This window comes from Engystomops pustulosus, chromosome 7 (genome assembly GCF_040894005.1).
Source record: "Engystomops pustulosus chromosome 7, aEngPut4.maternal, whole genome shotgun sequence".
In the NCBI taxonomy this organism is placed as follows: Eukaryota; Metazoa; Chordata; class Amphibia; order Anura; family Leptodactylidae; genus Engystomops; species Engystomops pustulosus.
In genome coordinates, this window is record NC_092417.1 from 182327121 (window position 1) to 182353637 (window position 26517).

Genomic DNA, 26517 nt, shown 5'->3' on the forward strand with positions numbered 1-26517 from the left:
CCGGGGTTGTAATGGCTGATGAACAGAGAGTAATAGATTGTATCCCCCCCTGTCCAGTCTCCTCTCCCCGGGATGTAATGGCTTGATAACAGAGAGTAATAGATTGTATCCCCCTGTACAGCCTCCTCTCCCGGGGTGTAATGGCTGATAACAGAGAGTAATAGATTGTATCCCCCCTGTACAGTCTCCTCTCCCCGGGATGTAATGGCTGATACCAGAGAGTAATAGATTGTATCCCCCCCTGTACAGTCTCCTCTCCCCGGGGTGTAATGGCTGATAACAGAGAGTAATAGATTGTATCCCCCCCTGTACAGTCTCCTCTCCCCGGGGTGTAATGGCTGATAACAGAGAGTAATAGATTGTATCCCCCCTGTACCAGTCTCCTCTCCCCGGGATGTAATGGCTGATAACAGAGAGTAATAGATTGTATCCCCCTGTACAGTCTCCTCTCCCCGGGATGTAATGGCTGATAACAGAAAGTAATAGATTGTATCCCCCTGTACAGTCTCCTCTCCCCGGGATGTAATGGCTGATAACAGAGAGTAATAGATTGTATCCCCCCTGTACAGTCTCCTCTCCCCGGGATGTAATGGCTGATAACAGAGAGTAATAGATTGTATCCCCCCCTGTACAGTCTCCTCTCCCCGGGATGTAATGGCTGATAACAGAGAGTAATAGATTGTATCCCCCCTGTACAGTCTCCTCTCCCGGGATGTAATGGCTGATAACAGAGAGTAATAGATTGTATCCCCCCCTGTACAGTCTCCTCTCCCCGGGGATGTAATGGCTGATAACAGAGAGTAATAGATTGTATCCCCCCCTGTACAGTCTCCTCTCCCCGGGGTGTAATGGCTGATAACAGAGAGTAATAGATTGTATCCCCCCTGTACAGTCTCCTCTCCCCGGGGTGTAATGGCTGATAACAGAGAGTAATAGATTGTATCCCCCTGTACAGTCTCCTCTCCCCGGGATGTAATGGCTGATAACAGAGAGTAATAGATTGTATCCCCCCTGTACAGTCTCCTCTCCCCGGGGTGTAATGGCTGATAACAGAGAGTAATAGATTGTATCCCCCCTGTACAGTCTCCTCTCCCCGGGATGTAATGGCTGATAACAGAGAGTAATAGATTGTATCCCCCCTGTACAGTCTCCTCTCCCCGGGAAATGTAATGGCTGATAACAGAGAGTAATAGATTGTATCCCCCCCCTGTACAGTCTCCTCTCCCCGGGATGTAATGGCTGATAACAGAGAGTAATAGATTGTATCCCCCCTGTACAGTCTCCTCTCCCCGGGATGTAATGGCTGATAACAGAGAGTAATAGATTGTATCCCCCCTGTACAGTCTCCTCTCCCCGGGGGTGTAATGGCTGATAACAGAGAGTAATAGATTGTATCCCCCCTGTACAGTCTCCTCTCCCCGGGATGTAATGGCTGATAACAGAGAGTAATAGATTGTATCCCCCCTGTACAGTCTCCTCTCCCCGGGGTGTAATGGCTGATAACAGAGAGTAATAGATTGTATCCCCCCCCTGTACAGTCTCCTCTCCCCGGGGTGTAATGGCTGATAACAGAGAGTAATAGATTGTATCCCCCCCTGTACAGTCTCCTCTCCCCGGGATGTAATGGCTGATAACAGAGAGTAATAGATTGTATCCCCCCCTGTACAGTCTCCTCTCCCCGGGGTGTAATGGCTGATAACAGAGAGTAATAGATTGTATCCCCCCCTGTACAGTCTCCTCTCCCCGGGATGTAATGGCTGATAACAGAGAGTAATAGATTGTATCCCCCCCTGTACAGTCTCCTCTCCCCGGGATGTAATGGCTGATAACAGAGAGTAATAGATTGTATCCCCCCCTGTACAGTCTCCTCTCCCCGGGGTGTAATGGCTGATAACAGAGAGTAATAGATTGTATCCCCCCTGTACAGTCTCCTCTCCCCGGGATGTAATGGCTGATAACAGAGAGTAATAGATTGTATCCCCCCTGTACAGTCTCCTCTCCCCGGGATGTAATGGCTGATAACAGAGAGTAATAGATTGTATCCCCCCCTGTACAGTCTCCTCTCCCCGGGATGTAATGGCTGATAACAGAGAGTAATAGATTGTATCCCCCCCTGTACAGTCTCCTCTCCCCGGGGTGTAATGGCTGATAACAGAGAGTAATAGATTGTATCCCCCCCTGTACAGTCTCCTCTCCCCGGGGATGTAATGGCTGATAACAGAGAGTAATAGATTGTATCCCCCCCTGTACAGTCTCCTCTCCCCGGGATGTAATGGCTGATAACAGAGAGTAATAGATTGTATCCCCCCTGTACAGTCTCCTCTCCCCGGGGTGTAATGGCTGATAACAGAGAGTAATAGATTGTATCCCCCCCTGTACAGTCTCCTCTCCCCGGGATGTAATGGCTGATAACAGAGAGTAATAGATTGTATCCCCCCTGTACAGTCTCCTCTCCCCGGGATGTAATGGCTGATAACAGAGAGTAATAGATTGTATCCCCCCTGTACAGTCTCCTCTCCCGGGATGTAATGGCTGATAACAGAGAGTAATAGATTGTATCCCCCTGTACAGTCTCCTCTCCCCGGGATGTAATGGCTGATAACAGAGAGTAATAGATTGTATCCCCCCTGTACAGTCTCCTCTCCCCGGGATGTAATGGCTGATAACAGAGAGTAATAGATTGTATCCCCCCTGTACAGTCTCCTCTCCCCGGGATGTAATGGCTGATAACAGAGAGTAATAGATTGTATCCCCCCTGTACAGTCTCCTCTCCCCGGGGTGTAATGGCTGATAACAGAGAGTAATAGATTGTATCCCCCCTGTACAGTCTCCTCTCCCCGGGATGTAATGGCTGATAACAGAGAGTAATAGATTGTATCCCCCCTGTACAGTCTCCTCTCCCCGGGATGTAATGGCTGATAACAGAGAGTAATAGATTGTATCCCCCTGTACAGTCTCCTCTCCCCGGGGATGTAATGGCTGATAACAGAGAGTAATAGATTGTATCCCCCCTGTACAGTCTCCTCTCCCCGGGATGTAATGGCTGATAACAGAGAGTAATAGATTGTATCCCCCCTGTACAGTCTCCTCTCCCCGGGGATGTAATGGCTGATAACAGAGAGTAATAGATTGTATCCCCCCTGTACAGTCTCCTCTCCCCGGGATGTAATGGCTGATAACAGAGAGTAATAGATTGTATCCCCCTGTACAGTCTCCTCTCCCCGGGGTGTAATGGCTGATAACAGAGAGTAATAGATTGTATCCCCCTGTACAGTCTCCTCTCCCCGGGATGTAATGGCTGATAACAGAGAGTAATAGATTGTATCCCCCTGTACAGTCTCCTCTCCCCGGGATGTAATGGCTGATAACAGAGAGTAATAGATTGTATCCCCCTGTACAGTCTCCTCTCCCCGGGATGTAATGGCTGATAACAGAGAGTAATAGATTGTATCCCCCTGTACAGTCTCCTCTCCCCGGGATGTAATGGCTGATAACAGAGAGTAATAGATTGTATCCCCCCTGTACAGTCTCCTCTCCCCGGGATGTAATGGCTGATAACAGAGAGTAATAGATTGTATCCCCCCTGTACAGTCTCCTCTCCCCGGGATGTAATGGCTGATAACAGAGAGTAATAGATTGTATCCCCCTGTACAGTCTCCTCTCCCCGGGTGTAATGGCTGATAACAGAGAGTAATAGATTGTATCCCCCTGTACAGTCTCCTCTCCCCGGGATGTAATGGCTGATAACAGAGAGTAATAGATTGTATCCCCCCTGTACAGTCTCCTCTCCCCGGGGTGTAATGGCTGATAACAGAGAGTAATAGATTGTATCCCCCTGTACAGTCTCCTCTCCCCGGGATGTAATGGCTGATAACAGAGAGTAATAGATTGTATCCCCCCCTGTACAGTCTCCTCTCCCCGGGGATGTAATGGCTGATAACAGAGAGTAATAGATTGTATCCCCCCTGTACAGTCTCCTCTCCCCGGGGATGTAATGGCTGATAACAGAGAGTAATAGATTGTATCCCCCCTGTACAGTCTCCTCTCCCCGGGATGTAATGGCTGATAACAGAGAGTAATAGATTGTATCCCCCCTGTACAGTCTCCTCTCCCCGGGATGTAATGGCTGATAACAGAGAGTAATAGATTGTATCCCCCCCCCTGTACAGTCTCCTCTCCCCGGGATGTAATGGCTGATAACAGAGAGTAATAGATTGTATCCCCCTGTACAGTCTCCTCTCCCCGGGATGTAATGGCTGATAACAGAGAGTAATAGATTGTATCCCCCCTGTACAGTCTCCTCTCCCCGGGGATGTAATGGCTGATAACAGAGAGTAATAGATTGTATCCCCCCCTGTACAGTCTCCTCTCCCCGGGATGTAATGGCTGATAACAGAGAGTAATAGATTGTATCCCCCCTGTACAGTCTCCTCTCCCCGGGATGTAATGGCTGATAACAGAGAGTAATAGATTGTATCCCCCCCTGTACAGTCTCCTCTCCCCGGGGTGTAATGGCTGATAACAGAGAGTAATAGATTGTATCCCCCCTGTACAGTCTCCTCTCCCCGGGATGTAATGGCTGATAACAGAGAGTAATAGATTGTATCCCCCCCTGTACAGTCTCCTCTCCCCGGGATGTAATGGCTGATAACAGAGAGTAATAGATTGTATCCCCCCCTGTACAGTCTCCTCTCCCCGGGGATGTAATGGCTGATAACAGAGAGTAATAGATTGTATCCCCCCCTGTACAGTCTCCTCTCCCCGGGGTGTAATGGCTGATAACAGAGAGTAATAGATTGTATCCCCCCCTGTACAGTCTCCTCTCCCCGGGATGTAATGGCTGATAACAGAGAGTAATAGATTGTATCCCCCCCCCTGTACAGTCTCCTCTCCCCGGGATGTAATGGCTGATAACAGAGAGTAATAGATTGTATCCCCCCTGTACAGTCTCCTCTCCCCGGGGATGTAATGGCTGATAACAGAGAGTAATAGATTGTATCCCCCCTGTACAGTCTCCTCTCCCCGGGATGTAATGGCTGATAACAGAGAGTAATAGATTGTATCCCCCCCTGTACAGTCTCCTCTCCCCGGGATGTAATGGCTGATAACAGAGAGTAATAGATTGTATCCCCCCTGTACAGTCTCCTCTCCCCGGGATGTAATGGCTGATAACAGAGAGTAATAGATTGTTTCCCCCCCTGTACAGTCTCCTCTCCCCAGGGATGTAATGGCTGATAACAGAGAGTAATAGATTGTATCCCCCCTGTACAGTCTCCTCTCCCCGGGATGTAGTGGCTGATAACAGAGAGTAATAGATTGTTTCCCCCCCCCTGTACAGTCTCCTCTCCCCAGGATGTAATGGCTGATAACAGAGAGTAATAGATTGTATCCCCCCTGTACAGTCTCCTCTCCCCGGGGTGTAATGGCTGATAACAGAGAGTAATAGATTGTATCCCCCCCTGTACATTCTCCTCTCCCCGGGGTGTAATGGCTGATAACAGAGAGTAATAGATTGTTTCCCCCCCCTGTACAGTCTCCTCTCCCCAGGGATGTAATGGCTGATAACAGAGAGTAATAGATTGTATCCCCCCCTGTACAGTCTCCTCTCCCCGGGATGTAATGGCTGATAACAGAGAGTAATAGATTGTTTCCCCCCCCTGTACAGTCTCCTCTCCCCAGGATGTAATGGCTGATAACAGAGAGTAATAGATTGTATCCCCCCTGTACAGTCTCCTCTCCCCGGGATGTAATGGCTGATAACAGAGAGTAATAGATTGTATTCCCCCCTGTACAGTCTCCTCTCCCCGGGGTGTAATGGCTGATAACAGAGAGTAATAGATTGTATCCCCCCCTGTACAGTCTCCTCTCCCCGGGATGTAATGGCTGATAACAGAGAGTAATAGATTGTATCCCCCCTGTACAGTCTCCTCCCCCGGGGTGTAATGGCTGATAACAGAGAGTAATAGATTGTATCCCCCCTGTACAGTCTCCTCTCCCCGGGGTGTAATGGCTGATAACAGAGAGTAATAGATTGTATCCCCCCCCCTGTACAGTCTCCTCTCCCCGGGGTGTAATGGCTGATAACAGAGAGTAATAGATTGTATCCCCCCTGTACAGTCTCCTCTCCCCGGGGTGTAATGGCTGATAACAGAGAGTAATAGATTGTATCCCCCCCCTGTACAGTCTCCTCTCCCCGGGATGTAATGGCTGATAACAGAGAGTAATAGATTGTATCCCCCCTGTACAGTCTCCTCTCCCCGGGGTGTAATGGCTGATAACAGAGAGTAATAGATTGTATCCCCCTGTACAGTCTCCTCTCCCCGGGGTGTAATGGCTGATAACAGAGAGTAATAGATTGTATCCCCCTGTACAGTCTCCTCTCCCCGGGGTGTAATGGCTGATAACAGAGAGTAATAGATTGTATCCCCCTGTACAGTCTCCTCTCCCCGGGATGTAATGGCTGATAACAGAGAGTAATAGATTGTATCCCCCTGTACAGTCTCCTCTCCCCGGGGTGTAATGGCTGATAACAGAGAGTAATAGATTGTATCCCCCCCCTGTACAGTCTCCTCTCCCCGGGGTGTAATGGCTGATAACAGAGAGTAATAGATTGTATCCCCCTGTACAGTCTCCTCTCCCCGGGATGTAATGGCTGATAACAGAGAGTAATAGATTGTATCCCCCTGTACAGTCTCCTCTCCCCGGGGTGTAATGGCTGATAACAGAGAGTAATAGATTGTATCCCCCCCTGTACAGTCTCCTCTCCCCGGGATGTAATGGCTGATAACAGAGAGTAATAGATTGTATCCCCCCCTGTACAGTCTCCTCTCCCCGGGATGTAATGGCTGATAACAGAGAGTAATAGATTGTATCCCCCTGTACAGTCTCCTCTCCCCGGGGTGTAATGGCTGATAACAGAGAGTAATAGATTGTATCCCCCCCTGTACAGTCTCCTCTCCCCGGGTGTAATGGCTGATAACAGAGAGTAATAGATTGTATCCCCCTGTACAGTCTCCTCTCCCCGGAATGTAATGGCTGATAACAGAGAGTAATAGATTGTATCCCCCTGTACAGTCTCCTCTCCCCGGGTGTAATGGCTGATAACAGAGAGTAATAGATTGTATCCCCCCCCTGTACAGTCTCCTCTCCCCGGGATGTAATGGCTGATAACAGAGAGTAATAGATTGTATCCCCCCCCTGTACAGTCTCCTCTCCCCGGGATGTAATGGCTGATAACAGAGAGTAATAGATTGTATCCCCCCCCTGTACAGTCTCCTCTCCCCGGGATGTAATGGCTGATAACAGAGAGTAATAGATTGTACCCCCCCCCTGTACAGTCTCCTCTCCCCGGGGTGTAATGGCTGATAACAGAGAGTAATAGATTGTATCCCCCCTGTACAGTCTCCTCTCCCCGGGGTGTAATGGCTGATAACAGAGAGTAATAGATTGTATCCCCCTGTACAGTCTCCTCTCCCCCGGGGTGTAATGGCTGATAACAGAGAGTAATAGATTGTATCCCCCTGTACAGTCTCCTCTCCCCGGGATGTAATGGCTGATAACAGAGAGTAATAGATTGTATCCCCCCTGTACAGTCTCCTCTCCCCGGGGTGTAATGGCTGATAACAGAGAGTAATAGATTGTATCCCCCCTGTACAGTCTCCTCTCCCGGGGTGTAATGGCTGATAACAGAGAGTAATAGATTGTATCCCCCCTGTACAGTCTCCTCTCCCCGGGGTGTAATGGCTGATAACAGAGAGTAATAGATTGTATCCCCCCCCTGTACAGTCTCCTCTCCCCGGGGTGTAATGGCTGATAACAGAGAGTAATAGATTGTATCCCCCCTGTACAGTCTCCTCTCCCCGGGGTGTAATGGCTGATAACAGAGAGTAATAGATTGTATCCCCCCTGTACAGTCTCCTCTCCCCGGGATGTAATGGCTGATAACAGAGAGTAATAGATTGTATCCCCCCTGTACAGTCTCCTCTCCCCGGGGTGTAATGGCTGATAACAGAGAGTAATAGATTGTATCCCCCCCTGTACAGTCTCCTCTCCCCGGGGTGTAATGGCTGATAACAGAGAGTAATAGATTGTATCCCCCCCCCTGTACAGTCTCCTCTCCCCGGGGTGTAATGGCTGATAACAGAGAGTAATAGATTGTACCCCCCCTGTACAGTCTCCTCTCCCCGGGATGTAATGGCTGATAACAGAGAGTAATAGATTGTATCCCCCCTGTACAGTCTCCTCTCCCGGGATGTAATGGCTGATAACAGAGAGTAATAGATTGTATCCCCCTGTACAGTCTCCTCTCCCCGGGTGTAATGGCTGATAACAGAGAGTAATAGATTGTATCCCCCCCTGTACAGTCTCCTCTCCCCGGGGTGTAATGGCTGATAACAGAGAGTAATAGATTGTATCCCCCCCTGTACAGTCTCCTCTCCCCGGGATGTAATGACTGATAACAGAGAGTAATAGATTGTATCCCCCCTGTACAGTCTCCTCTCCCCGGGGTGTAATGGCTGATAACAGAGAGTAATAGATTGTATCCCCCCTGTACAGTCTCCTCTCCCCGGGGTGTAATGGCTGATAACAGAGAGTAATAGATTGTATCCCCCCTGTACAGTCTCCTCTCCCCGGGATGTAATGGCTGATAACAGAGAGTAATAGATTGTATCCCCCCCTGTACAGTCTCCTCTCCCCGGGGTGTAATGGCTGATAACAGAGAGTAATAGATTGTATCCCCCCCTGTACAGTCTCCTCTCCCCGGGATGTAATGGCTGATAACAGAGAGTAATAGATTGTATCCCCCCTGTACAGTCTCCTCTCCCCGGGGTGTAATGGCTGATAACAGAGAGTAATAGATTGTATCCCCCCCTGTACAGTCTCCTCTCCCCGGGATGTAATGGCTGATAACAGAGAGTAATAGATTGTATCCCCCTGTACAGTCTCCTCTCCCCGGGGTGTAATGGCTGATAACAGAGAGTAATAGATTGTATCCCCCCTTGTACAGTCTCCTCTCCCCGGGGTGTAATGGCTGATAACAGAGAGTAATAGATTGTATCCCCCCCTGTACAGTCTCCTCTCCCCGGGATGTAATGGCTGATAACAGAGAGTAATAGATTGTATCCCCCTGTACAGTCTCCTCTCCCCGGGGTGTAATGGCTGATAACAGAGAGTAATAGATTGTATCCCCCTGTACAGTCTCCTCTCCCCGGGGTGTAATGGCTGATAACAGAGAGTAATAGATTGTATCCCCCCCTGTACAGTCTCCTCTCCCCGGGGTGTAATGGCTGATAACAGAGAGTAATAGATTGTATCCCCCCTGTACAGTCTCCTCTCCCGGGATGTAATGGCTGATAACAGAGAGTAATAGATTGTATCCCCCCCTGTACAGTCTCCTCTCCCCGGGATGTAATGGCTGATAACAGAGAGTAATAGATTGTATCCCCCTGGATGTGACTGCTGGATCTTGTAGTGTCGGTTCCTGTGACCCCGGGTCACGGGGTGATGTCGGCCATTGCTTTTCTTAATAGGAAACGGGTGCCGCCTCGTCTGTCTCAGGACGGAGAATAATAGGGTGACGACAGCGAGGAGGAGAAATATCACTCAGGAGCTAACCTTTCATGTGCCTCCATCTATAGAGGGGGGGGGGGTCCAGTTTGTTAGGTCAGAAACACAGAACCTTGTTCTCCCCATGTGATCAGGTTTTTATTGTTTTTCTAATAAAATTAATTTTTTACTTTGCCTGGTGCTGATCTAGTATCTGCCATCTATAACTACTATAATACTGCCCCCTATGTACAGGAATATAACTAGTATAATACTGCCCCCTATGTACAGGAATATAACTACTATAATACTGCCCCCTATGTACAGGAATATAACTACTATAATACTGCCCCCTATGTACAGGAATATAACTACTATAATACTGCCCCCTATGTACAGGAATATAACTACTATAATACTGCCCCCTATGTACAGGAATATAACTAGTATAATACTGCCCCTATGTACAGGAATATAACTACTATAATACTGCCCCTATGTACAAGAATATAACTACTATAATACTGCCCCCTATGTACAAGAATATAACTACTATAATACTGCCCCTATGTACAGGAATATAACTACTATAATACTGCCCCCTATGTACAGGAATATAACTACTATAATACCGCCCCCTATGTACAGGAATATAACTACTATAATACTGCCCCCTATGTACAGGAATATAACTACTATAATACTGCCCCCTATGTACAGGAATATAACTACTATAATACTGCCCCCTATGTACAGGAATATAACTACTATAATACTGCCCCTATGTACAAGAATATAACTACTATAATACTGCCCCTATGTACAGGAATATAACTACTATAATACTGCCCCCTATGTACAGGAATATAACTACTATAATACCGCCCCCTATGTACAGGAATATAACTACTATAATACTGCCCCCTATGTACAGGAATATAACTACTATAATACTGCCCCCTATGTACAGGAATATAACTACTATAATACTGCCCCCTATGTACAGGAATATAACTACTATAATACTGCCCCCTATGTACAAGAATATAACTACTATACTACTGCCCCCTATGTACAGGAATATAACTACTATAATACTGCCCCCTATGTACAAGAATATAACTACTATAATACTGCCCCCTATGTACAGGAATATAACTACTATAATACCGCCCCCTATGTACAGGAATATAACTACTATAATACTGCCCCCTATGTACAGGAATATAACTACTATAATACTGCCCCCTATGTACAGGAATATAACTACTATAATACTGCCCCCTATGTACAAGAATATAACTACTATAATACTGCCCCCTATGTACAGGGATATAACTACTATAATACTGCCCCCTATGTACAGGAATATAACTACTATAATACTGCCCCCTATGTACAAGAATATAACTACTATAATACTGCCCCCTATGTACAGGAATATAACTACTATAATACTGCCCCCTATGTACAAGAATATAACTACTATAATACTGCCCCCTATGTACAAGAATATAACTACTATAATACTGCCCCCTATGTACAAGAATATAACTACTATAATACTGCCCCCTATATACAGGAATATAACTACTATAATACTGCCTCCTATGTACAGGAATATAACTACTATAATACTGCCCCCTATGTACAGGAATATAACTACTATAATACTGCCTCCTATGTACAGGAATATAACTACTATAATACTGCCCCCTATGTACAGGAATATAACGACTATAATACTGCCCCCTATGTACAAGAATATAACTACTATAATACTGCCACCTATGTACAGGAATATAACTACTATAATACTGCCCCCTATGTACAGGAATATAACTACTATAATACTGCCCCCTATGTACAGGAATATAACTACTATAATACTGCCCCCTATGTACAAGAATATAACTACTATAATACTGCCTCCTATGTACAAGAATATAACTACTATAATACTGCCCCCTATGTACAGGGATATAACTACTATAATACTGCCCCCTATGTACAGGAATATAACTACTATAATACTGCCCCCTATGTACAAGAATATAACTACTATAATACTGCCCCCTATGTACAGGAATATAACTACTATAATACTGCCCCCTATGTACAAGAATATAACTACTATAATACTGCCTCCTATGTACAAGAATATAACTACTATAATACTGCCCCCTATGTACAGGGATATAACTACTATAATACTGCCCCCTATGTACAGGAATATAACTACTATAATACTGCCCTCTATGTACAGGAATATAACTACTATAATACTGCCCCCTATGTACAGGAATATAACTACTATAATACTGCCCCCTATGTACAGGAATATAACTACTATAATACTGCCCCCTATGTACAAGAATATAACTACTATAATACTGCTCCCTATGTACAAGAATATAACTACTATAATACTGCCCCCTATGTACAGGAATATAACTACTATAATACTGCCTCCTATGTACAGGAATATAACTACTATAATACTGCCCCCTATGTACAGGGATATAACTACTATAATACTGCCCCCTATGTACAGGAATATAACTACTATAATACTGCCCCCTATGTACAAGAATATAACTACTATAATACTGCCCCCTATGTACAGGGATATAACTACTATAATACTGCCCCCTATGTACAGGAATATAACTACTATAATACTGCCCTCTATGTACAGGAATATAACTACTATAATACTGCCCCCTATGTACAGGAATATAACTACTATAATACTGCCCCCTATGTACAGGAATATAACTACTATAATACTGCCCCCTATGTACAAGAATATAACTACTATAATACTGCTCCCTATGTACAAGAATATAACTACTATAATACTGCCTCCTATGTACAGGAATATAACTACTATAATACTGCCCCCTATGTACAGGAATATAACTACTATAATACTGCCCTCTATGTACAGGAATATAACTACTATAATACTGCCCCCTATGTACAGGAATATAACTACTATAATACTGCCCCCTATGTACAGGAATATAACTACTATAATACTGCCCCCTATGTACAAGAATATAACTACTATAATACTGCCCCCTATGTACAGGAATATAACTACTATAATACTGCCCCCTATGTACAGGAATATAACTACTATAATACTGCCCCCTATGTACAAGAATATAACTACTATAATACTGCCCCCTATGTACAAGAATATAACTACTATAATACTGCCCCCTATGTACAGGAATATAACTACTATAATACTGCCCTCTATGTACAGGAATATAACTACTATAATACTGCCCATATGTACAAGAATATAACTACTATAATACTGCCCCCTATGTACAGGAATATAACTACTATAATACTGCCCCCTATGTACAGGAATATAACTACTATAATACTGCCCTCTATGTACAGGAATATAACTACTATAATACTGCCCCCTATGTACAGGAATATAACTACTATAATACTGTCCCCTATGTACAGGAATATAACTACTATAATACTGCCCCCTATGTACAGGAATATAACTACTATAATACTGCCCCCTATGTACAGGAATATAACTACTATAATACTGCCCCCTATGTACAGGAATATAACTACTATAATACTGCCCCCTATGTACAGGAATATAACTACTATAATACTGCCCCCTATGTACAGGAATATAACTACTATAATACTGCCCCCTATGTACAAGAATATAACTACTATAATACTGCTCCCTATGTACAGGAATATAACTACTATAATACTGCTCCCTATGTACAGGAATATAACTACTATAATACTGTCCCCTATGTACAGGAATATAACTACTATAATACTGTCCCCTATGTACAGGAATATAACTACTATAATACTGCCCCCTATGTACAGGAATATAACTACTATAATACTGCCCCTATGTACAGGAATATAACTACTATAATACTGCCCCCTATGTACAGGAATATAACTACTAAAATACTGCCCCCTATGTACAGGAATATAACTACTATAATACTGCCCCCTATGTACAAGAATATAACTACTATAATACTGCCCCCTATGTACAAGAATATAACTACTATAATACTGCCCCCTATGTACAGGAATATAACTACTATAATACTGCCCCCTATGTACAAGAATATAACTACTATAATACTGCTCCCTATGTACAAGAATATAACTACTATAATACTGCCTCCTATGTACAGGAATATAACTACTATAATACTGCCCCCTATGTACAGGAATATAACTACTATAATACTGCCCTCTATGTACAGGAATATAACTACTATAATACTGCCCCCTATGTACAGGAATATAACTACTATAATACTGCCCCCTATGTACAGGAATATAACTACTATAATACTGCCCCCTATGTACAAGAATATAACTACTATAATACTGCCCCCTATGTACAGGAATATAACTACTATAATACTGCCCCCTATGTACAGGAATATAACTACTATAATACTGCCCCCTATGTACAAGAATATAACTACTATAATACTGCCCCCTATGTACAAGAATATAACTACTATAATACTGCCCCCTATGTACAGGAATATAACTACTATAATACTGCCCTCTATGTACAGGAATATAACTACTATAATACTGCCCATATGTACAAGAATATAACTACTATAATACTGCCCCCTATGTACAGGAATATAACTACTATAATACTGCCCCCTATGTACAGGAATATAACTACTATAATACTGCCCCCTATGTACAGGAATATAACTACTATAATACTGCCCTCTATGTACAGGAATATAACTACTATAATACTGCCCCCTATGTACAGGAATATAACTACTATAATACTGCCCCCTATGTACAGGAATATAACTACTATAATACTGCCCCCTATGTACAGGAATATAACTACTATAATACTGCCCCCTATGTACAGGAATATAACTACTATAATACTGCCCCCTATGTACAGGAATATAACTACTATAATACTGCCCCCTATGTACAGGAATATAACTACTATAATACTGCCCCCTATGTACAGGAATATAACTACTATAATACTGCCCCCTATGTACAAGAATATAACTACTATAATACTGCTCCCTATGTACAGGAATATAACTACTATAATACTGCTCCCTATGTACAGGAATATAACTACTATAATACTGTCCCCTATGTACAGGAATATAACTACTATAATACTGCCCCCTATGTACAGGAATATAACTACTATAATACTGCCCCTATGTACAGGAATATAACTACTATAATACTGCCCCCTATGTACAGGAATATAACTACTAAAATACTGCCCCCTATGTACAGGAATATAACTACTATAATACTGCCCCCTATGTACAAGAATATAACTACTATAATACTGCCCCCTATGTACAAGAATATAACTACTATAATACTGCCCCCTATGTACAGGAATATAACTACTATAATACTGCCCCCTATGTACAGGAATATAACTACTATAATACTGCCCCCTATGTACAGGAATATAACTACTATAATACTGCCCCCTATGTACAGGAATATAACTACTATAATACTGCCCCCTATGTACAGGATATAACTACTATAATACCGCCCCCTATGTACAGGAATATAACTACTATAATACTGCCCCCTATGTACAGGAATATAACTACTATAATACTGCGTTCTATGTACAGGAATAAAACTACTATAATACTGCCCCCTATGTACAAGAATATAACTACTATAATACTGCGTTCTATGTACAGGAATATAACTACTATAATACTGCCCCCTATGTACAGGAATATAACTACTATAATACTGCCCCCTATGTACAGGAATATAACTACTATAATACTGCTCCCTATGTACAGGAATATAACTACTATAATACTGCCCCTATGTACAGGAATATAACTACTATAATACTGCCCCCTATGTACAGGAATATAACTACTATAATACTGCCCCCTATGTACAGGAATATAACTACTATAATACTGCCCCCTATGTACAGGAATATAACTACTATAATACTGCCCCCTATGTACAGGAATATAACTACTATAATACTGCCCCCTATGTACAGGAATATAACTACTATAATACTGCTCCCTATGTACAGGAATATAACTACTATAATACTGCCCCTATGTACAGGAATATAACTACTATAATACTGCCCCCTATGTACAGGGATATAACTACTATAATACTGCCCCCTATGTACAGGAATATAACTACTATACTACTGCCCCCTATGTACAGGAATATAACTACTATAATACTGCCCCCTATGTACAGGAATATAACTACTATAATACTGCCCCCTATGTACAAGAATATAACTACTATAATACTGCCCCCTATGTACAAGAATATAACTACTATAATACTGCCCCCTATGTACAGGAATATAACTACTATAATACTGCCCCCTATGTACAGGAATATAACTACTATAATACTGCCCCCTATGTACAAGAATATACCTACTATAATACTGCCCCCTATGTACAGGAATATAACTACTATAATACTGCCCCCTATGTACAGGAATATAACTACTATAATACTGCCCCCCTATGTACAGGAATATAACTACTATAATACTGCCCCCTATGTACAGGAATATAACTACTATAATACTGCCCCCTATGTACAGGAATATAACTACTATAATACTGCCCCCTATGTACAGGAATATAACTACTATAATACTGCCCCCTATGTACATGTGTGAGGGTATTGGCCACCAAATCGCACAGGCATCTGAGATGATATGACTGTGGGAATCCATCCGGTCGCACTGGTTTTTCTTGCTGTGTTTCCACATCCGGGATATTATTTCACGTTTTCAGTTTGGTCTTTTAGATTTTTTGTCATTGTTCTGGAAGGTTCCTGTATTACCGTCATCTCTCCCCATAATGTGCCATATACTATGCTCCCCAAATAATAGTCAAAAATGTTCCTCTAATACCGCTATACCCTGCCCATGTAATACCGCTATACCCTGCCCATGTAATACCGCTATACCCTGCCCATGTAATACCTCTATACCTGCCCATGTAATACCGCTATACCCTGCCCATGTAATACCGCTATACCCTGCCCATGTAATACCGCTATACCCTGCCCATGTAATACCGCTATACCCTGCCCATGTAATACCGCTATACCCTGCCCATGTAATACCTCTATACCTGCCCATGTAATACCGCTATACCCTACCCATGTAATACCGCTATACCCTGCCCATGTAATACCTCTATACCTGCCCATGTAATACCGCTATACCCTGCCCATGTAATACCTCTATACCTGCCCATGTAATACCGCTATACCCTGCCCATGTAATACCTCTATACCTGCCCATGTAATACCGCTATACCCTACCCATGTAATACCGCTATACCCTACCCATGTAATACCGATATACCCTACCCATGTAATACCGATATACCCTACCCATGTAATACCGATATACCCTACCCATGTAATACCGATATACCCTGCCCATGTAATACCGATATACCCTGCCCATGTAATACCGATATACCCTGCCCATGTAATACCGCTATACCCTACCCATGTAATACCGATATACCCTGCCCATGTAATACCGCTATACCCTACCCATGTAATACCGATATACCCTGCCCATGTAATACCGCTATACCCTGCCCATGTAATACCGCTATACCCTACCCATGTAATACCGCTATACCCTACCCATGTAATACCGCTATACCCTACCCATGTAATACCGATATACCCTACCCATGTAATACCGCTATACCCTACCCATGTAATACCGATATACCCTACCCATGTAATACCGATATACCCTGCCCATGTAATACCGATATACCCTGCCCATGTAATACCGATATACCCTGCCCATGTAATACCGCTATACCCTACCCATGTAATACCGATATACCCTGCCCATGTAATACCGCTATACCCTACCCATGTAATACCGATATACCCTGCCCATGTAATACCGCTATACCCTGCCCATGTAATACCGCTATACCCTACCCATGTAATACCGCTATACCCTGCCCATGTAATACCGCTATACCCTGCCCATGTAATACCGCTATACCCTGCCCATGTAATACCGCTATACCCTGCCCATGTAATACCGCTATACCCTGCCCATGTAATACCGCTATACCCTGCCCATGTAATACCGCTATACCCTGCCCATGTAATACCGCTACACCCTGCCCATGTAATACCGCTATTCCCTGTGCATGTAATACCGCTATACCCTGCCCATGTAATACCGCTATACCCTGCCCATGTAATACCGCTATACCCTGCCCATGTAATACCGCTATACCCTGCCCATGTAATACCGCTATACCCTGCCCATGTAATACCGCTATACCCTGTCCATGTAATACCGCTATACCCTGCCCATGTAATACCGCTATACCCTGCCCATGTAATACCGCTATTCCCTGTGCATGTAATACCGCTATACCCTGTCCATGTAATACCGCTATACCCTGCCCATGTAATACCGCTATACCCTGCCCATGTAATACCGCTATACCCTGCCCATGTAATACCGCTATACCCTGCCCATGTAATACCGCTACACCATACCCATGTAAATGGATTACAGTCCTTAAATAATATCCTTATACTCCCCCTACTACGGGGCTCATGTAATGCTGCCCTATAGTACAGAGAACATAGAGACTTATAAAACTGCCAAATTGTAAACCCTGTGCACCCCCTCTACGTGGACAGGAGAGGCGACCGGGACATTGTAGCGACAGATGAGGATGTATTATGCATGTCCCTCCCGACAGCCACATTGTCACAGATAATAGAGGAGTATTATGTATCAGGAGCACAGGGGGCGGCATTATATTTAGGGGACGTTACGGGGGGGGGGGGGGGGCAGACGATGTGTCCTGTGTAGCTAGAATGTATTTTCCAGTTCTATGTAAAGCCTCGGGGGTCATCACTTTATAGTGATATTTATAGCGGTCATCTCTTTATTCGGGGGTTGGGCTTATCTAGCCACGCCCATGAGGGGCCGCTGAGTGTGGATAGAGGGTCTCATGGTATCTTTCCCTTAACCTTGATCATGTGATGACCTCACCCAACTCCTCCCCCAAGACCCTCCACTTGCTAAAATGACCAATAGACAAATCAGAAATGTCCTTGGGGGTGGAGTCTGACATCCAGTTTGTGGAATGGGAAGATGGTTGGAAAATATGACCAGAAGGATAGTGGGAAAGCTGGGTGGCCATATAACCACATCACCCAGCTCTCCCAGGTTCCTCTACAATAACATATGTACTATACAGTTCAGAACATCTGACAAGCAGGACAGAAGTGGGTGACAAGCCAAAAGTGATCGAAATACATCACCCAGCTTTCCCAAGCTCCTGAAAGGAAATCTCCACTTCACCAAACACTAAAACCAGGAAGATCCAACAAACTTTGGCTACAATAACTGTGACCTTTAGTACTAACGAGAAGTTCAGAACATCAGATAACCAGGACCCTGGGAAAGATGGGTGACAAATCTCAAAAAAAGGGCTTTCCCAAGCAAACGAATGGTTAATTTTCATTACACGACCTATAGAAATACAGATGGAAAACTAAGATCTGACAACCAGAACCCTGGGAAAGCTGAGTGACAAGTCCTTAATGTCCTTAACATAACACAGCTCTACCAGGCTCCTGCATGACAAATCTGCTTTGTGACACCGATACACGTCCTATACCCATCTAATAAGCCGGAACCCAGGAAAGCTGGGTGGTAACCCCTCAGTGTCCACATAGCACAGCTCTCCCAAGCTCCTGCATGACAAATCTGCTTTGTGACACAGATACACGCCCTATACCCATCTAACAATCCTGACATCGGGAAAGCTGGGTGACCCGCCTGGAGGGACTGCACATCCTCAGCTTTTGGGCAGGAGGAAGTGATGTGTAAGTGCAGGATATGTCACCACTTCCTCCGCAGGAGCCTGTGAGATTCCTCATCCATCCTCCGGGGGGCGCCACCCGCACCATGTCACCCCTTCACCTGTGGCCCCATCACTCTCCATCCATACAAGGCAGAGAGCGCAGAAGAGAAGACCCCCCCATAACCCCAACCGACTCTGGGGGTCTCTGATGTCACTATATATAAGCAGATGCCCCTCCAGTATACAGTGCACTACACCTCCCATCATTGACTGCCCCCTCCAGTATTAGGAGCACTACACCTCCCATCATCCCTCTCTCCAGTATTAGGAGCACTATACCTCCCATCATCCAATTCTCCAGTATTAGGAGCACTACACCTCCCATCATCCCCCTCTCCAGTATTAGGAGCACTACTCCTCCCATCATCCCCCTCTCCAGTATTAGGAGCACTACTCCTCCCATCATCCCTCTCTCTAGTATTAGGAGCACTACACCTCCCATCATCCCCCTCTCCAGTATAAGGAGCACTACTCCTCCCATCATCCCATTCTCCAGTATTAGGAGCACTACACCTCCCATCATCCCATTCTCCAGTATTAGGAGCACTACTCCTCCCATCATCCCCCTCTCCAGTATAAGGAGCACTACACCTCCCATCATTGTACACAGATAAGACTCAGGGATTTGTCTTGTATTTTCTTGGCTTTTACTTCCTGGAGAGAAAGGATTTACATCAGAAAACATAATGGAGCCCCCACTACATGCACCGGGGGACTACAACTCCCAGCATCCACCTGATGTCACACTGAGATGACCCCTCAGGCCCCCACTACATGCACCGGGGGACTACAACTCCCAGCATCCACCTGATGTCACACTGAGATGACCCCTCAGGCCCCCACTACATGCACCGGGGGACTACAACTCCCAGCATCCACCTGATGTCACACTGAGATGACCCCTCAGGCCCCCACTACATGCACCGGGGGACTACAACTCCCAGCATCCACCTGATGTCACACTGTAACACTGAGATGACCCCTCAGGCCCCCACTACATACACCAGGGGGACTACAACTCCCAGCATTCACCTGATGTCACACTGAGATGACCCCTCAGGCCCCCACTACATACACCAGGGGGACTACAACTCCCAGCATTCACCTGATGTCACACTGAGATGAGCCCTCAGGCCCCCACTACATACACCAGGGGGACTACAACTCCCAGCATTCACCTGATGTCACACTGTAACACTGAGATGAGCCCTCAGGCCCCCACTACATACACCAGGGGGACTACAACTCCCAGCATCCACCTGATGTCACACTGTAACACTGAGATGAGCCCTCAGGCCCCCACTACATACACCAGGGGGACTACAACTCCCAGCATTCACCTGATGGCACACTGTAACACTGAGATGACCCCTCTGGCCCCCACTACATGCACCAGAGGGACTACAACTCCCAGCATCCACCTGATGTCACACTGAGATGACCCCTCTGGCCCCCACTACATACACCAGGGGGACTACAACTCCCAGCATTCACCTGATGGCACACTGTAACACTGAGATGACCCCTCTGGCCCCCACTACATGCACCAGAGGGACTACAACTCCCAGCATCCACCTGATGTCACACTGAGATGACCCCTCTGGCCCCCACTACATACACCAGGGGGACTACAACTCCCAGCATTCACCTGATGTCACACTGTAACACTGAGATGACCCCTCAGGCCCCCACTGTATACACCGGGGGGACTACAACTCCCAGCATTCACCTGATGTCACACTGAGATGACCCCTCAGGCCCCCACTACATACACCAGGGGGACTACAACTCCCAGCATTCACCTGATGTCACACTGTAACACTGAGATGACCCCTCTGGCCCCAACTACATACACCAGGGGGACTACAACTCCCAGCATCCACCTGATGTCACACTGAGATGACCCCTCTGGCCCCCACTACATGCACCTGGGGACTGCAACTCCCAGCATTCACCTGATGTCACACTGTAACACTGAGATGACCCCTCAGGCCCCCACTACATACACCAGGGGGACTACAACTCCCAGCATCCACCTGATGTCACACTGTAACACTGAGATGACCCCTCAGGCCCCCACTACATACACCAGGGGGACTACAACTCCCAGCATCCACCTGATGTCACACTGTAACACTGAGATGACCCCTCTGGCCCCAACTACATACACCAGGGGGACTACAACTCCCAGCATCCACCTGATGTCACACTGAGATGACCCCTCTGGCCCCCACAACATGCACCTGGGGACTGCAACTCCCAGCATTTACCTGACGTCACACTGAGATGACCCCTCTGGCCCCCACTACATACACCAGGGGGACTGCAACTCCCAGCATTCACCTGATGTCACACTGTAACACTGAGATGACCCCTCTGGCCCCCACTACATGCACCTGGGGACTGCAACTCCCAGCATTCACCTGATGTCACACTGTAACACTGAGATGAGCCCTCAGGCCCCCACTACATACACCAGGGGGACTACAACTCCCAGCATCCACCTGATGTCACACTGAGATGACCCCTCTGGCCCCCACTACATACACCAGGGGGACTACAACTCCCAGCATTCACCTGATGTCACACTGAGATGACCCCTCAGGCCCCCACTACATACACCAGGGGGACTACAACTCCCAGCATTCACCTGATGTCACACTGTAACACTGAGATGACCCCTCTGGCCCCAACTACATACACCAGGGGGACTACAACTCCCAGCATCCACCTGATGTCACACTGTAACACTGAGATGACCCCTGCGGCCCCCACTACATACACCGGGGGGACTACAACTCCCAGCATTCACCTGATGTCACACTGTAACACTGAGATGACCCCCCTGGCCCCAACTACATACACCAGGGGGACTACAACTCCCAGCATCCACCTGATGTCACACTGTAACACTGAGATGAGCCCTCAGGCCCCCACTACATACACCAGGGGGACTACAACTCCCAGCATCCACTTGACGTCACACTGTAACACTGAGATGAGCCCTCAGGCCCCCACTACATACACCAGGGGGACTACAACTCCCAGCATTCACCTGATGTCACACTGTAACACTGAGATGACCCCTCTGGCCCCCACTACATGCACCGGGAGGACTACAACTCCCAGCATTCACCTGATGTCACACTGTAACACTGAGATGACCCCTCAGGCCCCCACTACATGCACCTGGGGACTACAACTCCCAGCATTTACCTGACGTCACACTGTAACACTGAGATGACCCCTCAGGCCCCCACTACATACATCGGGGGGACTACAACTCCCAGCATCCACCTGATGTCACACTGAGATGACCCCTCAGGCCCCCACTACATACACCAGGGGGACTACAACTCCCAGCATTCACCTGATGTCACACTGTAACACTGAGATGACCCCTCTGGCCCCCACTACATACACCAGGGGAACTACAACTCCCAGCATCCACCTGATGTCACACTGTAACACTGAGATGAGCCCTCAGGCCCCCACTACATACACCAGGGGGACTACAACTCCCAGCATCCACCTGATGTCACACTGTAACACTGAGATGAGCCCTCAGGCCCCCACTACATACACCAGGGGGACTACAACTCCCAGCATTCACCTGATGTCACACTGAGATGACCCCTCAGGCCCCCACTACATACACCAGGGGGACTACAACTCCCAGCATTCACCTGATGTCACACTGTAACACTGAGATGACCCCTCAGGCCCCCACTACATACACCAGGGGGACTACAACTCCCAGCATTCACCTGATGTCACACTGTAACACTGAGATGACCCCTCAGGCCCCCACTACATACACCAGGGGGACTACAACTCCCAGCATTCACCTGATGTCACACTGTAACACTGAGATGACCCCTCTGGCCCCCACTACATGCACCGGGAGGACTACAACTCCCAGCATTCACCTGATGTCACACTGTAACACTGAGATGACCCCTCAGGCCCCCACTACATACACCAGGGGGACTACAACTCCCAGCATCCACCTGATGTCACACTGTAACACTGAGATGACCCCTCTGGCCCCCACTACATGCACCTGGGGACTACAACTCCCAGCATTCACCTGATGTCACACTGTAACACTGAGATGACCCCTCGGGCCCCTTAGGTGTGGGGTGGGAGACCCTGTGTGGATGCTGTGAGCAGATACAATGTTGCTGCAGTAATGATACACAGTAAGAGATGCGCAGCAGCTGCAGTTCTCCCCGCATCCTCCAGGGCGCCCCCTGCAGGGGAGGGACAGATACAAAGACTCTTTTAATTTACAGTAGAGAATGGGAGTTGTAGTACAACAATAAGTCCTCAGTTCTATCTATAATCCTATTATCTCACACATTGAGACCTGGGGGTCCCTTGATTATGCCTGAGGGGCCACAGCTGCGGGGGCGTCACAGTGTACAAGCCCTTACAATGCCGGCTAGACACAGGGAGGTGTACAGTACAGAGTAGACCTATGCTTTTGGAGGCAATGATTGGAGCTGTAGTCCTATAGTTATAAGGTTCATGTGCAGGGGCTCATTCTGTAGAACAATAATGAATATTACTGCGCATGTAGAGGATGCTGGGAGTTGTAGTGCTACAGGTGTGTGTATGTAGTATTTATCCTAAATACGAATGGGGATGCTGAGAGTTGTAGTGCTACAGGTGTATTATGTATATAGTAGGTATGCCGGTGACTGGGGATGCTGGGAGTTGTAGTATGTATATAGTAGGTATGCCGGTGACTGGGGATGCTGGGAGTTGTAGTATGTATATATTAGGTATGCCGGAGACTGGGGATGCTGGGAGTTGTAGTGCTACAGGTGTAGTATGTATATAGTAGGTATTTTGGTGACTGGGGATGCTGGGAGTTGTAGTATGTATATAGTAGGTATGCCGGTGACTGGGGATGCTGGGAGTTGTAGTGCTACAGGTGTAGTATGTATATAGTAGGTATTCCGGTGACTGGGGATGCTGGGAGTTGTAGTATGTATATAGTAGGTATGCCGGTGACTGGGGATGCTGGGAGTTGTAGTGCTACAGGTGTAGTATGTATATAGTAGGTATTCCGGTGACTGGGGATGCTGGGAGTTGTAGTATGTATATAGTAGGTATGCCGGTGACTGGGGATGCTGGGAGTTGTAGTGCTACAGGTGTAGTATGTATATAGTAGGTATTCCGGTGACTGGGGATGCTGGGAGTTGTAGTATGTATATATTAGGTATGCCGGAGACTGGGGATGCTGGGAGTTGTAGTGCTACAGGTGTAGTATGTATATAGTAGGTATTCCGGTGACTGGGGATGCTGGGAGTTGTAGTATGTATATAGTAGGTATGCCGGTGACTGGGGATGCTGGGAGTTGTAGTGCTACAGGTGTAGTATGTATATAGTAGGTATTCCGGTGACTGGGGATGCTGGGAGTTGTAGTATGTATATATTAGGTATGCCGGAGACTGGGGATGCTGGGAGTTGTAGTGCTACAGGTGTAGTATGTATATAGTAGGTATTCCGGTGACTGGGGATGCTGGGAGTTGTAGTATGTATATAGTAGGTATGCCGGTGACTGGGGATGCTGGGAGTTGTAGTGCTACAGGTGTAGTATGTATATAGTAGGTATTCCGGTGACTGGGGATGCTGGGAGTTGTAGTATGTATATATTAGGTATGCCGGAGACTGGGGATGCTGGGAGTTGTAGTGCTACAGGTGTAGTATGTATATAGTAGGTATTCCGGTGACTGGGGATGCTGGGAGTTGTAGTATGTATATAGTAGGTATGCCGGTGACTGGGGATGCTGGGAGTTGTAGTGCTACAGGTGTAGTATGTATATAGTAGGTATTCCGGTGACTGGGGATGCTGGGAGTTGTAGTATGTATATATTAGGTATGCCGGAGACTGGGGATGCTGGGAGTTGTAGTGCTACAGGTGTAGTATGTATATAGTAGGTATTCCGGTGACTGGGGATGCTGGGAGTTGTAGTATGTATATAGTAGGTATTCCGGTGACTGGGGATGCTGGGAGTTGTAGTATGTATATAGTAGGTATGCCGGTGACTGGGGATGCTGGGAGTTGCAGCAGCGGTGTTAACCCCTTGGTGCCCGCTCACCTTTAGCTGGGACTTGGACACCTTGCCGCACTTGTCCACGTCCAGGGCGGTGAAGGCGTGCCAGATGGGCTTCAGTAATTCCTCCTTCAGGGCCATGGCGTCTCCCGAGCCCCAGACAAGGCACAAAGTTCCTGCTTCACAGACACCAGAAGCTGCGGAGGCTCCGGGAGACTGACAGGTCCTCCCAGTCATGTGACCAGCAATCACTGCGCCGCCCACTTCCCTACTACCCGAGTGTAGCCCCAGGACAAGAGGTCATCACACACCTCAGCTGCTGCAGAACCTCATCACACACAGCCCAACTGCTGCAGAACCTCATCACACACCTCAGACGCTGCAGAACCTCATCATACACACCTCAGACGCTGCAGAACCTCATCATACACGCCTCAGCTGCTGCAGAACCTCATCACACACCTCAGCTGCTGCAGGACCTCATCACACTCCTCAGCTGCTGCAGAACCTCATCACACTCCTCAGCTGCTGCAGAACCTCATCACACACCTCAGCTGCTGCAGAACCTCATCATACACACCTCAGCTGCTGCAGAACCTCATCATACACACCTCAGCTGCTACAGAACCTCATCATACACACCTCAGCTGCTGCAGAACCTCATCACACACAGCCCAACTGCTGCAGAACCTCATCATACACACCTCAGCTGCTGCAGAACCTCATCAAACACCTCAGCTGCTGCAGAACCTCATCATACACACCTCAGCTGCTGCAGAACCTCATCATACACACCTCAGCTGCTGCAGAACCTCATCACACACCTCAGCTGCCGCAGATCCTCATCATACACACCTCAGCTGCTGCAGAACCTCATCATACACACCTCAGCTGCTGCAGAACCTCATCATACACAC

The 26517-nt window shown here is 46.4% G+C and overlaps 1 protein-coding gene across 1 annotated transcript in view; it reads right to left on the minus strand.

Annotated features, from left to right (window-relative positions):
- Positions 1-25846, minus strand: part of SWAP70 (switching B cell complex subunit SWAP70) — an 82135-nt gene extending 56289 nt beyond the window's left edge. The window contains exon 1 of the mRNA XM_072119131.1: positions 25646-25846. Coding sequence (XP_071975232.1) covers positions 25646-25837 — 192 coding nt within the window. The 5' untranslated portion in view covers positions 25838-25846. The remainder of the gene's footprint in view (positions 1-25645) is intronic.
- Between the last annotated feature and the right edge of the window lie 671 nt (positions 25847-26517).